Source organism: Amaranthus tricolor, chromosome 7 (assembly GCF_026212465.1).
Source record: "Amaranthus tricolor cultivar Red isolate AtriRed21 chromosome 7, ASM2621246v1, whole genome shotgun sequence".
NCBI lineage: Eukaryota > Viridiplantae > Streptophyta > Magnoliopsida > Caryophyllales > Amaranthaceae > Amaranthus > Amaranthus tricolor.
This window is the reverse complement of record NC_080053.1, coordinates 31285862-31301612: the sequence shown is the minus strand read 5'-3', so window position 1 is coordinate 31301612 and position 15751 is coordinate 31285862. Positions and strand designations below refer to the sequence as shown.

At 31.6% G+C, this 15751-nt stretch overlaps 1 protein-coding gene across 9 annotated transcripts; it reads right to left on the bottom strand.

Annotated features, from left to right (window-relative positions):
• Positions 1-4793: 4793 nt before the first annotated feature.
• Positions 4794-15232, bottom strand: LOC130818340 (uncharacterized). Of its 9 annotated transcripts, none has more exons than XM_057684479.1 (4): positions 14927-15232; positions 7648-7736; positions 6768-6920; positions 4794-6678 (listed from the first exon to the last, which is right to left on the bottom strand). In XM_057684479.1, exon 4 carries the CDS (start codon positions 6634-6636, stop codon positions 4945-4947), a length of 1692 nt encoding a protein of 563 aa, XP_057540462.1. In that variant the 5' UTR covers positions 6637-6678; positions 6768-6920; positions 7648-7736; positions 14927-15232; the 3' UTR covers positions 4794-4944. The 9 variants fall into 9 exon arrangements, with proteins under 9 accessions (XP_057540462.1, XP_057540455.1, XP_057540460.1 ...); XM_057684472.1 differs by having other exon boundaries at positions 7648-7687; XM_057684477.1 differs by having other exon boundaries at positions 6768-6830; positions 7648-7687.
• Positions 15233-15751: the final 519 nt, after the last annotated feature.

Below are 15751 nucleotides of genomic sequence, written 5' to 3'. Positions count from 1 at the left end.
GAATGTTATTATATTTAAGAATTTTTATTTTAGAATTTTATTAATATGTTTATGTTAGCCTTCAAATTGATTTATAAGGTAGTAGGTTATTTTATGAACTTATTTTTTATTAAGTATGGTTATATTAAGAATATTTTTATACTTTATTTTGAGATTTAAGTTTATCATTAAAGTTATAGTAAATTTCTAAGTTATTGCGTAAAAATTTTATTTTTTTAAGTGGTTATGTTAATTATTTAAATCTAGGATTTAGTAGGATAAATTAAATTAAGTCATTCTTTTTATGTGAAAAGGGCCCAAAACACTCATAGGTTATTCGACCACTATCATATAAAAAAAGAGTTCAATTTACTATTTTAAATTATTACAACTATTTTTGTCATAATAATAAAATAATAATTTAAAAAGATATTTTTGAGAAATTTTTATAAGTTATTAAATATTGAAGTGTTTTTCTTGAATATATGAGATTTCATAATAAAAGTAACTTTTAATCACTATTTAGTACAAAATTTTTTATTTGCTAACTATTTGACCAAAATTTATGTAAAATGATGTAAAAGTATTTTTGGTATACTTGCCGCTCAAACTATGTGTGAAATATTGATTTTGTGAGATTACAAGTTTTACTTGTTTTATAATTAGAAATATTGACTTTTGTGAAAATTATAAGTTTGACTTATTTTAAACTAGAAATATTAATTTTTGTGAAATTATAAGTTTTATTTGTTTTATAATTAGAATGTTGATTTTTGCAAACCTAATAAGTTTACTTATTTTTCTAAACTTGAAATATTGATTTTTGGTGAACTTGTAGAATTTTGAAAATTTATCCAAATGATGCAATTTTAACTTGAATTTTAATTAAAATATTTGATTTTTTTTTTGAAGAGTATAAAGTTTTATTTATTGTAAAGTTGAAAATGTTGATTTTGGAAACTTATTTAAAGAGAAATAGATTTTAGTAGCTACTTGTGGAAAATATTAATTTGAAGACTATTAATAGAATATTAAGTATTAGTGTGAATTTAGCGAACTATTAAAAATAAAGTTATAAATAAAATTTAATGTGTAAAAATTTAAGAATGAATGTATAAAAACATAAAGGTTAATTTTACGTTATGATTAACTTGCCACTAAACTGAGGCACTATGAAGTTTTCCAAAAAGCGTTATTCCGCCTACTTGATGCTTAGGCTTAAACTTGGAATAGACTTTTGAGACACAACGGTTTGCATCTAAGTATAAGCACTATATACCTAGACATTGTGAAGGACAAGAGATATGAAAGATTAATCTTAGTACCAAAGTGAATGTGTTTGCAAGATTCTTTCACATAGAAACCTTACAAAAAAAATATAGAGAGGGAAAATTAAAAAAGCCTAATTAAAAAATTGATAATATATCTCCCTAAATGTAACCACCTTTACTTATAAGGGTGGTTTGCCTTCCTTAAATCCTTACACTTGGTATAAAAAGTGATTTAAATCAGTTTTCTTACTTAGGGAACCACTAAAACTGCAAGATAACTATCTCAACTGCATGTTAACCAATAAACAGTCTTCCAACATATCATTCTAACGGGAAAAGCCAAGCGCACCTCAAAGCCAAGTTGGCTTTAAGTTGTAGAATATATGTTACATTCTAGAAGAAAAAATTGTCTCGGCTTTTTTCTTGGATGTCTTTCTAGCCGAGTCGGCTTAAGGTGCTATCTAAGTATAACATTCAGCACTTAATGCCAAGTCGGCTTGTATCCTTGCAGATCAGAAGCCGACTCAGCTTTTGGTGCTACTTTATTTTCTTTGTTCGCTTGTTTTGTCTTTGCTTTGTACATAATTATGTTTACTTAACTTGTCCTAATATTTTCATAGTATTTTGGTATTAACTAATATACCTTACATACTCTAAATGCCTAACAATGTGGTTCAATAGACCCCAAATAATAAAGGGTCTAGCAATGTAAGCAATGGTCATGTGCATTAGTTAAGCTAGGTAAAGTCGTCAAAATAAAAAAGTAAAATAATAATAAAATTGAATTTATTAACAATACTCCCACTATTACTTTTTGTTGCATGTTATCTAATTCACTAATTAAATTTTTAATCTCTTTAATTACTCATGATTAAAAGTTATCAGAAATTAATATTTATAAAATTACACTGTAATTAATCAAACAAAATCTCAATTGACTATATTTTTAACTTTTAAATTAAAATTAAAATACAAACTTATTGAAAGTGAATGGTGAATGCTAAAAAAATTAAATTGGGCACTCCAAAGAAATGGGGGATGTATTAAATTTAATGAAAATAGTGAAGGTATTTTTCACAAATCAGAATATAACGAAATCAGTAGAATGGAGTGAATTATAAATTGTAGCACAATTAGTAAAATGAACCATATTAGAAAATTCAACAAACTCAGATAGATGGAGCAAATATTAAAATAACTTATTTACATGTGTAATTTGTAAGTTTTTAGAGTCTTTACTATTATATTCATGCTGATTTTGATTAGAGGTATAAAAAAAAGTTGACAATAATTAGTATATTTATGTCTAAATTACATAGAAAAATTAACTAGAATATTCTTATCTATGGCTTATTTGTCTATAATAATCATGTATTTCGATTAATATTAAATAAATCAAGTAATATGGTGTGTTAATTAACAGCGTACCCATGTAATATGTAACCTGTAAAACAAGGTCACATTGCCACAAAAAAATTAAAAAAAAAATAATAATAAAAAAAAAGATAAAAGTAAATAAAAGAAATAATCTCTCTCTTTTTCTATCCTTCCCCGACTTGTAAAAGCGACTACCATAAGCCATTACCCTCACCCTTGCTCCAACTAGCCCCCTCAATCCACCGTGCACAACAACCCTTTAATGTCTCAGAGTCTACACCATCTTTTTCCTCACTTTATTAGCACAATACTTTCCTCTCCCCTTTCCTAACAAAGCTTATGAAAAATAGGGGAATAGAGACTATTTTTTTTATTTATTTTATAGCTAACAAAACCTAAAATCAAATTTGGGTTTATTAAAAAAAAATAGATCTAAGGTTCTTTAAGTTTTGATTTAAACATTTGAATGTTTTATGTTATGTTATTATGAAAATAATAATGTATTTTTAGATGGTTAATAATTAGGGCTGGCAAAAGCTGACCCGACCTGCTAACCTGATCTGAAACCGACCCGAAATTAGCGGATTTGGGTTCAGATTTTTGACCCAATTAATTAAATGGATCAACCCGATCTGATCTGTTTATTAAATGGGTCACAATTTTTTCAGCATCAAACTTCACTGCAGACTAGTATTCTTCTTAGTCCTCTCACTCACACTCAGATTCTCTTTCCCGATTTCCTCTCTACTCGATACCAAATTTTCTCCGAAGCTTATTCCAGACGTCAGATCTTGCAACTGCAATGCTAAAGGTACGCCATTCTCTTGATTTAATTCTTTCTCTTGCTGAAGTAATCTGTTCGTCATTTTCATATTAGCTCCTATTTTGTTTCTTAGATCTTCTAATTTCATCTTCCCCCTTAGTGGTTTTTGAATCGTAGTTGAATTATTTCTGTTTGTTTATTTGAGGTTGAAGGCATTTCAATTCAGTCGATTGCTAAATTTGTGTCAGTTTAGGGGTTTATAGAATTTTCCCCAAGTTGTCGGTGCTATCAAAAATCTATTAATTGGAACCAAGTTTACAGTTCATAGTTAGGTTTTGCGAATCTAATATGTGATCCCGTTACGATTTTTTACTTTCATTTTTTTTTCATGCCTGCTTGGATTAGATCTTTGAAAATGTGCCTAACATGGATTAGATTTTTGCGAAACTAATTCAATATTATGTCATATTCTTGTCTAATTTCCCGTTAAGCAATAATGCCTAGGCGTATCGTTACATTTGTGGTAGCACAAAATGTGGTTCGGTTGTAGGGATAATAAAACATAATTTTTGAACTCTCTAATTGATATGAAAAGAGAAGAAATGTGCGGTGAAAATATTTTCAATAAAGCAATTAAATCAGTTCGACTAAGAGAGTACACATATAAATGAACTCTGTATACATTGCTTATAATTTATATCATAAGCTTTTCACTAAATGGAAAAGGAGAATAAAATAATAAATTCATAAACAATATACATTTCTTTTTGGACAGCTATATGAATCAAAAGAGCTAAACAGAGACATTGCAACTTTCTGATTCCTATAATAGTCGTTTTGGATGTCATTGCTGGATTTTGCAGATCAGCAATTGGAACTTAACCATCTGATGAAGTGAGCTGCATTAGTACTGCTTTTCTTTTTGGGTAATATTTATGTGATCATGATCTAGACAAATTTTGAGTTTTTTACGAGTTTATTTTTGTCTTTTTGCTGACTGCTTGCTTGTTTTCAGTTAAATTTATGATTTTGGATTGAAGCAGTTCTTTCTGTAAAGATGTTTGGACGTTCTCCTCTTTTGATCGAGCGCAATCAATGCTCATAAGATAGAGATCAACTCTGAATTGCAAACAAGATTAGTTTAGTACAAAAGTTTTAGTGAATTCAACAAAATTCAAAAAACATAAATTTCATTCTAAGAGGTCTTGTAAAACAGGGCTATAAATTCAGTTATTCGGTCGGATTTTGCAAATTTATTGGCATTGTAGGGAAACAGAGGAGGAGAAAAGGGGAGATTCAATATAAGTGGTCATGTAGACTGCAGGTTTGAACTGAGAAGGTTATAAATTACTGGATCAATATCCTTTGCTTAGAAGAAGGATCTTGTAGCCAGAACAAAAAAGTGAACAAATTTAACAGCATTCTATAAGCAACATTCCATTAACCCCAATATCTCAAGTGGATCAGGCGGTAAAGTATTGGTTCAATGTAACAAATGATAATAGCTAAGATAACAAAAGATACCAACAAAAAATATACAATATTAGAACATCACTAACTAGAAGTGCTGCAAGTGTTTACCCCATCTTTGCAATCACTTGTAAGGTCATTGAAGGTCTCGAGCTGCTTTTTACCCCTTAAAAACACTTCTGTATCAACTGATATCCTCATGTAACCATCAAACTCAACAGGTGCTCCGTTGTTGAGATTCCTCGTCTTAGTGTACCACTCGCTGTCTGTTTCCCAAAGATCTTGATAATCGTCTAGAAAATGAGTCGTGTATTTGTCTTTCAAGGGATCAAAGAATGATCTGTCAGGCTCATTTGTAGCAATATAGAGGTTTCTTCCTTCCTCAACTTTGTCCTTTAATGTCGTAAGAAGAGCGTCAGGTGAGGTATCCTTATCAAGATTAGGCCAAAGTTCTTTGTTCAGTGCTTTCTCCCCTCGAACAATATGAACAGAATCATAGTCCCAGTTCAACCTAGATGCAATTGCAGAAACAACGTCCATCAACCTTCTTGACTTCCATAACATGTGCCATGGTCTCTGAATAACAGACTCCGCCTCTCCTTCACACACCCGATACCAGTAATTGTCTGGTTCAACTGTACCAAACTTTCTGATAACCAACGTATCCTTCACATCTATGAGCTTCATAGGTGTAACCCTAAAATCTTCCACAAGATGAAGACTTAGTCTATCTTTCCTCTGCCACTTGTTCCAATCAGCCCAAAACTGGTTTTGATCCAAAACCGAAGCTTCCTCTTTCAAATGCTCAAAATCAAAATAAAATCGGAAATCTTTTCCTTCCTCATTTTGTCCTGTCTTGGTATACATAGATGACAGACATATGCTCAGGTCCATGATCAATGTACGGTTCAAATACTGAGCTTCACCAAGTGAACACAAGAAACTCCAAAGGTAGTGATTCATGCTCTTGCATCTATCTCCACCCCCAGCGTAGTACAAGTACTTTCCACTCTTGAATGCCGCTTCTGATTCAACAACAGGAAGGCTATCATTTACTATTTCCCCAACAACCGGCAAAGAAGTCACTTCACCTTTTTGGGCTTCCTTCTCAAAGACAGCTTGCTTGTTTAGCTTCCTCTTCCTTGCATTAACTCCAGTATGGTACTCACCTATTGATGTCACACTCAAACTGCAATTCTCAGCCCTAGAGACCACAAATCTCCTGTAATCCTTATAAAGAGATGCAGTCTTCCCTTCTTTAGGTCTGAACCGCCATGCCATGTCACAAGTGTTATCCTCATCACCACGGACTGGCTTTCCAAATCGGTAAAAGTGAATGTCCTTGAACTTCTCAATGGCAGCTCTCATCATAGTATGGAAAACTTCTGGGTCCTTGCAGTCAATTGGTTTACCAGTCTCATTCTGACAATCAGACCCCACATTAGCCGCAAGTTCAGCACTATCAGCTACATCAGTAATGTTTATGAAAGTGTTGAAAGCTGTTTGATTTGCTGCCATGAAGTCTTCCCCAGTCTTGATAACAGTACTATCAGACTCAAAAGTGGCATTGGAGGTTGACGTGAGGAAGTTGGAGATCTTATCAGAAGGATGGAAAAGAGGATCCTCTGGTTCATAAGTAGCGGCAATAATGGTGAAAATTAACACCCCAACAACAAAAATACTGAAACATGCATTTCCAATCATTGCTAGAGCATGTTGACCTAAGTTTTCAGGCCTAAAGCTCCCAGATATCAAAAGAGGAGAACGTCCAAACATCTTTACAGAAAGAACTGCTTCAATCCAAAATCATAAATTTAACTGAAAACAAGCAAGCAGTCAGCAAAAAGACAAAAATAAACTGGTAAAAAACTCAAAACTTGTCTAGATCATGATCACATAAATATTACCCAAAAAAGAAAGCAGTACTAATGCAGCTCACTTCATCAGATGGTTAAGTTCCAATTGCTGCTCTGCAAAATCCAGCAATGACATCCAAAACGACTATTATAGGAATCAGAAAGTTGCAGTGTCTTTGTTTAGCTCTTTTGATTCATATGAAGCTGTCCAAAAAGAAATGTATATTGTTTATGAATTTGTTATTTTATTCTCCTTTTCCATTTAGTGAAAAGCTTATGATATAAATTCTAAGCAATGTAACACAGTTCATTTATATGTGTACTCTCTTAGTCGAACTGATTTAATTGCTTTATTGAAAATATTTTCACCGCACATTTCTTCTCTTTTCATATCAATTAGAGAGTTCAAAAATTATGTCTTATTATCCCTACAACCGAACCACATTTTGTGCTACCACAAATGTAACGATACGCCTAGGCATTATTGCTAAACGGGAAATTAGACAAGAATATGAAATAATATTGAATTAGTTTCGCAAAAATCTAATCCATGTTAGGCACATTTTCAAAAATCTAATCCAAGCAGGCATGAAAAAAAAAATGAAAGTAAAAAATCGTAACGGGATCACATATTAGATTCACAAAACCTAACTATGAGCTATAAACTTGGTTCCAATTAATAGATTTTTGATAACACCGACAATTTGGGGAAAATTCTATAAACCCCTAAACTGACACAAATTTAGCAATCGACTGAATTGAAATGCCTTCAACCTCAAATAAACAAACAGAAATAATTCAACTACGATTCAAAAACCACTCAGGGGGAAGATGAAATTAGAAGATCTAAGAAACAAAATAGGAGCTAATATGAAAATGACGAACAGATTACTTCAGCAAGAGAAAGAATTAAATCAAGAGAATGGCGTACCTTTAGCATTGCAGTTGCAAGATCTGACGTCTGGAATAAGCTTCAGAGAAAATTTGGTATCGAGTAGAGAGGAAATCGGAAAAGAGAATCTGAGTGTGAGTGAGAGGACTAAGAAGAATACTAGTCTGCAGCTAGGTTGCACTAAAACTGACACGGACACGGACACGACACGGGTATGGGAAAACGCCAACTTAAAAATGGCGGACACGGGGACACGAAAATGGTAATATAATAAATATATCAAATTAAAGATAATTTTACAATCTTTCATTTGATATATGTAAATAAACACTTTAAAAACATAAAACTCACATAATACCAAGAACCCCACTTTACCAATTCCCTATTCTATTTCCCCTTGTTTATTTCTCGGTAAAACTAAGTCAAAAATTGAGACCTCATTTCCCCCACGTTTAGCGGCGCAAGTTAGAACAAAAAGTTCCCACTCAAAACTCAACATCCTTCTTCCTCCCTTTTAACACCACCCCACCAAACTCATCCCCACAAACCCTAACCTTTTTTGCTTTGAAATTCCTTCATTTCTCTCATTTTACCCACACAAAAATCAAGATGGCACACAATGACACAATCCTACTCACAGGCGCAAGTTAGCAACACCAAGCTCACCTTCCATCTCACAAACTACTGAAAAAAGACATCCAAAGCCTTCTAGTACTACCTCAACATCTACAATCTATAACCTTACAAATCACTTTTCAAGGTGACATCCTAATCCAAAAAAACCCACTAATAAATCAGTAGAATGGAGTGAATTATAAATTGTAGCACAATTAGTAAAATGAACCATATTAGAAAATTAAACAAACTCAGATAGATGGAGCAAATATTAAAATAACTTATTTACATGTGTAATTTGTAAGTTTTTAGAGTCTTTACTATTATATTCATGCTGATTTTGATTAGAGGTATAAAAAAAAGTTGACAATAATTAGTATATTTATGTCTAAATTACATAGAAAAATTAACTAGAATATTCTTATCTATGGCTTATTTGTCTATAATAATCATGTATTTCGATTAATATTAAATAAATCAAGTAATATGGTGTGTTAATTAACAGCGCACCCATGTAATATGTAACCTGTAAAACAAGGTCACATTGCCACAAAAAAATTAAAAAAAAAAAATAATAAAAAAAAAGATAAAAGTAAATAAAAGAAATAATCTCTCTCTTTTTCTATCCTTCCCCGACTTGTAAAAGCGACTACCATAAGCCATTACCCTCACCCTTGCTCCAACTAGCCCCCTCAATCCACCGTGCACAACAACCCTTTCATTTCTCAGAGTCTACACCACCTTTTTCCTCACTTTATTAGCACAATAGTTTCCTCTCCCCTTTCCTAACAAAGCTTATGAAAAATAGGGGAATAGAGACTATTTTTTTTATTTATTTTTATAGCTAACAAAACCTAAAATCAAATTTGGGTTTATTAAAAAAAAATAGATCTAAGGTTCTTTAAGTTTTGATTTAAACATTTGAATGTTTTATGTTATGTTATTATGAAAATAATAATGTATTTTTAGATGGTTAATAATATGCATACTATTCACTAGTATAGAAATGACCGGTTGTATTGGTTTCAATGTTATTAAAATCGCGAATCGAATCGTTAAATTGCACGATTTTGCGAACAGGGTCAAAAAAGTCAAAACAACTTCTTTGCCTTTTTAAAAAATTAAGCACTACTAACTGCGAACAGCACAAAACCTCAGATTTGGAAATTAGACGCTTATTTTTAAAAATAAGTTGATATTCGTCTTATTTCGTGGTTATTTTTTTAATAGTTTAGCTAATCTATTTCATTTTTTTTCGATTTGTTTGATGCCTAATACATTTAAAAATATAAGAGATTTCTGATACCGTTCTTAAAAACATGTTCAACCTCTCTTGTTTATTCATTACATTATATTAGAAGATTATATTACATGTTCAAAGCCCAATAAAAAAATATATATTACATTATATTAGAAGATTATTTATGCAAACTCTTTAACCCCTCTTCTTTAAACAGAAACTCACTCCATTTTTAAGAATCCTCAAGCTTTGAGCGTCCCTATATATCTTCCACTAACTTTATTTTATTATATTTATAATTTTTATGGTCCGTATATGTTTCCCACTAATTTTCTAAAAAAATATTTTTTTATTTATTGTGGTCTTCATAATTTTTCCATTAGCTTTCTTTGAATATTTTTTTAGTGTTTATAATTTCTACTTTTCTTCAATCAAACTTATTATTTAATAAAACAATATATCTACTATTTAATAAAATATATCTACTATTTAAAATATTTTATTTTTTTATTCCCTGTGAACATTCCTGGAAATTTCATTAGGGAATAATAATCATAGAGGCCATAACAAGTAGTATTATTTAAGACGAGTTTAACCTTTTAATAAAAAGGATTTTCTCGTAATGGTGATGTCGATGGTGAATAAATGTTTGACCTTGGTTTCCCTATTAAAATCTCACCATCCAAGGGTCACAATTTTTTCAGCATCAAACTTCACTGCAGACTAGTATTCTTCTTAGTCCTCTCACTCACTCAGATTCTCTTTTCCGATTTCCTCTCTATTCGATACCAAATTTTCTCCGAAGCTTGATCCAGACGTTAGATCTTGCAACTGCAATGCTAAAGGTACGCCATTCTCTTGATTTTATTCTTTCTCTTGCTGAAGTAATCTGTTCGTCATTTTCATATTAGCTCCTATTTTGTTTCTTAGATCTTCTAATTTCATCTTCCCCCTGAGTGGTTTTTGAATCGTAGTTGAATTATTTCTGTTTGTTTATTTGAGGTTGAAGGCATTTTAATTCAGTCGATTGCTAAATTTGTGTCAGTTTAGGGGTTTATAGAATTTTCCCCAAATTGTCGGTGCTATCAAAAATCTATTAATTGGAACCAAGTTTACAGTTCATAGTTAGCTTTTGCGAATCTAATATGTGATCCCGTTACGAATTTTTACTTTCATTTTTTTTTCATGCCTGCTTGGATTAGATCTTTGAAAATGTACCTAACATGGATTAGATTTTTGCGAAACTAATTCAATATTATGTCATATTCTTGTCTAATTTCTCGTTTAGCAATAATGCCTAGGCGTATCGTTACATTTGTGGTAGCACAAAATGTGGTTCGGTTGTAGGGATAATAAGACATAATTTTTGAACTCTCTAATTGATATGAGAAGAGAAGAAATGTGCGGTGAAAATATTTTCAATAAAGCAATTAAATCAGTTCGACTAAGAGAGTACACATATAAATGAACTCTGTATACATTGCTTATAATTTATATCATAAGCTTTTCACTAAATGGAAAAGGAGAATAAAATAACAAATTCATAAACAATATACATTTCTTTTTGGACAGCTTCATATGAATCAAAAGAGCTAAGCAAAGACATTGCAACTTTCTGATTCCTATAATAGTCGTTTTGGATGTCATTGCTGGATTTTACAGAGCAGCAATTGGAACTTAACCATCTGATGAAGTGAGCTGCATTAGTATTGCTTTCTTTTTTGGGTAATATTTATGTGATCATGATCTAGACAAGTTTTGAGTTTTTTACCAGTTTATTTTTGTCTTTTTGCTGACTGCTTGCTTGTTTTCAGTTAAATTTATGATTTTGGATTGAAGCAGTTCTTTCTGTAAAGATGTTTGGACGTTCTCCTCTTTTGATATCTGGGAGCTTTAGGCCTGAAAACTTGTTATTTGTTTAGCTCTTTTGATTCATATGAAGCTGTCCAAAAAGAAATGTATATTGTTTATGAATTTGTTATTTTATCCTCCTTTTCCATTTAGTGAAAAGCTTATGATATAAATTATAAGCAATGTACACAGTTCATTTATATGTGTACTCTCTTAGTCGAACTGATTTAATTGCTTTATTGAAAATATTTTCACCGCACATTTCTTCTCTTTTCATATCAATTAGAAAGTTCAAAAATTATGTCTTATTATCCCTACAACCGAACCACATTTTGTGCTACCACAAATGTAACGATACGCCTAAGCATTATTGCTAAACAGGAAATTAGACAAGAATATGACATAATATTGAATTAGTTTCGCAAAAATCTAATCCATGTTAGGCACATTTTCAAAGATCTAATCCAAGCAGGCATGAAAAAAAATGAAAGTAAAAAATCGTAACGGGATCAAATATTAGATTCGCAAAAGCTGACTGAAAACGACGATGTATTAGAGTTCGAACAATATGTTTCAAACTCCAATATTGCCAAGATCGAGTGTATGAGGTTTTGTGACAAACAAATTACGCTATCAATAAAATTAATGTTTGTAGGAGAAAATAAAGCAATAAAATGACACAAAGATTTAACGAGGTTCACCTAACTAAGGCTACGTCCTCCGGTGTGTAGTATCTCTTATATTATCAAAAGGAGTTCAAAGAACTCTCAAATATGGAGAATTACAATAGAGAAAAGAGATATAGGCTAGTGTTTGGCTTGGGGTATATTTTGTGGATGTGGATGATTATGTGAGTATGAGAGCTCTTATATATAGTACTAGGTACATGAATGTCAATAGCTCACTTGAATACAGTATTAATATAGAGTAATGAATAATATGAAATAACTCCAAGAACTTCAAAAGGCATTATCTCAAGAGTCAGACACATGAATACTCTTCACCTTAATCTTCATTAATCTTCATTAACACCAATAATTTCCATGAATACTCTTCACCTTATTACACCCTTTTGGATTCCACAACTCCCTTGATTAATTCATACTTTAATCATCATCATAAACCACAAATATTAAGACTCATCTTAATACACCCATTCATGACATACTTATGGGATTCCATCCCAAGAGTCACCACATGAATGCACACACCAAATGTGCACTCAAGTCACACCATTCATAACACTAACTATGAACTGTAAACTTGGTTCCAATTAACAGATTTTTGATAGCACCGACAATTTGGGGAAAATTCTATAAACCCCTAAACTGACACAAATTTAGCAATCGACTGAATTAAAATGCCTTCAACCTCAAATAAACAAACAGAAATAATTCAACTACGATTCAAAAACCACTCAGGGGGAAGATGAAATTAGAAGATCTAAGAAACAAAATAGGAGCTAATATGAAAATGACGAACAGATTACTTCAGCAAGAGAAAGAATTAAATCAAGAGAATGGCATACCTTTAGCATTGCAGTTGCAAGATCTGTCGTCTGGAATAAGCTTCGGAGAAAATTTGGTATCGAGTAGAGGAAATCGGGAAAGAGAATCTGAGTGTGAGTGAGAGGACTAAGAAGAATACTAGTCTGCAGTGAAGTTTGATGCTGAAAAAATTGTGACCCTTGGATGGTGAGATTTTAATAGGGAAACCAAGGTCAAACATTTATTCACCACCGACATCACCATTACGAGAAAATCCTTTTTATTAAAAGGTTAAACTCGTCTCAAATAATACTACTTGTTATGGCCTCTACGGTTATTATTTCCTAATGAAATTTCCAGGAATGTTCACAGGGAATAAAAAAATAAAATATTTTAAATAGTAGATATATTTTATTAAATAGTAGATATATTATTTTATTAAATAATAAGTTTGATTGAAGAAAAGTAGAAATTATAAACACTAAAAAAATAATCAAAGAAAGCTAGTGGAAAAATTAAGAAGACCACAATAAATAAAAAAATATTTTTTTATAAATTTAGTGGGAAACATATACGGACCATAAAAATTATAAATATAATAAAATAAAGTTAGTGGAAGATATATAGGGACGCTCAAAGCTTGAGGTTTCTTAAAAATGGAGTGAGTTTCTGTTTAAAGAAGAGGGGTTAAAGAGTTTGCATAAATAATCTTCTAATATAATGTAATATATATTTTTTTATTGGGCTTTGAACATGTAATATAATCTTCTAATATAATGTAATGAATAAACAAGAGAGGTTGAACATGTTTTTAAGAACGGTATCAGAAATCTCTTATATTTTTAAATGTATTAGGCATCAAACAAATCGAAAAAAAATGAAATAGATTAGCTAAACTATTAAAAAAATAACCACGAAATAAGACGAATATCAACTTATTTTTAAAAATAAGCGTCTAATTTCCAAATCTGAGGTTTGGTGCTGTTCGCAGTTAGTAGTGCTTAATTTTTTAAAAAGGCAAAGAAGTTGTTTTGACTTTTTTGACCCTGTTCGCAGTTAGTAACTGCGAACACCATCGAGCATTATGGGCCTGTTAGTGACTGCGAACAGGTTCAAAAAAGCCAACAACCTTCTTTGCCATTTTAAAAAATTAAGCACCTGTTCGCAGTTACTAACAGCAAACAAAACCAACCTCAGGTTTGGAAATTAGACACTTACTTTTGGAAATAAGTTGATTTTCGTCTTATTTCGTACTTTTTTTTTTAATAATTTAGCTTATCTATTTCAATTTTTCACTAATCGATGCCAAACATACTTTGTGGCGTCAATTTTTTTTGCAAGCGACACAACAAGCATTTTTCATACTTTATTTGGTTTTTTTTTGTTATATGTGCGTTCATTTTATCAGGAACCGATCAAAGTTGTTAAAATCGAAATTTTACTTTGAATCGGAGGTAGCTAGACGGTGTTTATGTCTATAAATTCCACAATACCACAATAATTACACTTAACTCACATAGAATTTTTATCAGGGTTTGTAACATGCTCCCAACCTCGGTTAGTCCTATTACCAAATGCATTTTTTCTCTTATTTTTGCTATTGCTAAAATCAGAAGTACACATACTAATTTAAACAAAAATAAACCACACCAAAAAAAATACTCCGATTTCATCACCATTATTAGCTATTGTTCTCAATATAATCAATCGAAATCACTTCCATAGTCAACTAACATCATCACCATTACTAATTATTCACAATAATAAACAATCGACCAAATCTTAAAACAACTTTTGAAGTTATTTAATCAACCATCACCAAAATATAGTATAAAACACACATTATTAGTAATTTCATCTCTAAATCCAAGCCCTAATCATTTCGTGTTCAAAGATAAAATATTTAATCACTACACATACTAAGATTCGAAGAAACTGATACAAAAACCAACACACAACCCATAATTTCAATCACACTTCAAGCCCTAAGTCATAAACATGTTTAATTCATCAATCAAATTCTTGCACACAAAAATCAACACCTCACTCATAAACTTCATAAAACTTCAATAAAACTTCAAATAAAACTAGGAATTAATTAGAGAAAAGAGAAGAGATGGCTCACAAAGATGGGACTAACAAAAGGATGAAAGACTAGATGGCTGGCCGTGGCTGTTGGTGGCGGCAGCCTCCACAGCAGAAAAGGGAGAAGAGCAGGCTGGGGTCGTGGCTGCAGCAGACGCGAGCAGAGGCGGCCTAGATGTTGGTCGTTGCTGTTTGGGGAAGGTGACGCAGCCCCCTGCTGCTGCTTGGGAGGGCGGCTGCTGGTCGGGGAAAAAATGGGAAGGAGGCGCACGGGAAGAGAGAGGAAGAAGGAGAGAAAGGAGAGGGAGAAGAGGAGGAAGGAGAAGACGGCTTGGTCTTTGAGCATTTAGGGTTTCGTGGGTCTTTTATACCGTTTTTTTTTTTTTTTTTTTAAATTATTATTATTATTATTATTATTATTATTATGCTTATTTTATTTATTTTTATCTCGGTTCATTTTGTTGCGAGATCCAACTAAGAAACTTGCCTTCGCGGCCTCACACATTTTAATAAAATAATCATTTTGATTCGAACCTCTTTATTTAATAAATCGTAACTATATTTTTAATATATATATAAGTTAACATTTACATTCATGTATGCAAGAAATTTATTAAACCAATTCAAAAATAATTTAATATAATTGTAAAATCTTTAAAAGTTATTAAAATATTAAATAATTTCATTATTAAAATCTCGGGGTGTTACAGACTACCCCCCTTAAAAGGAGTTTCGTCCCCGAAACTATCGCGACCAAGGTACTAATTGTGAAAATTTATATTTCTAATAACTCAAGGAGGTGTCTTAACGATTTTAAGCCTATGGAATTAGCTCGAAGATCGTGACCTTATTGACACTATTATAC

Excerpts from the sequence above, each read along its gene's own strand:
- LOC130818340 (XM_057684479.1), bottom strand. The coding sequence starts at position 6,636 with ATGTTTGGACGTTCTCCTCTTTTGATATCTGGGAGCTTTAGGCCTGAA.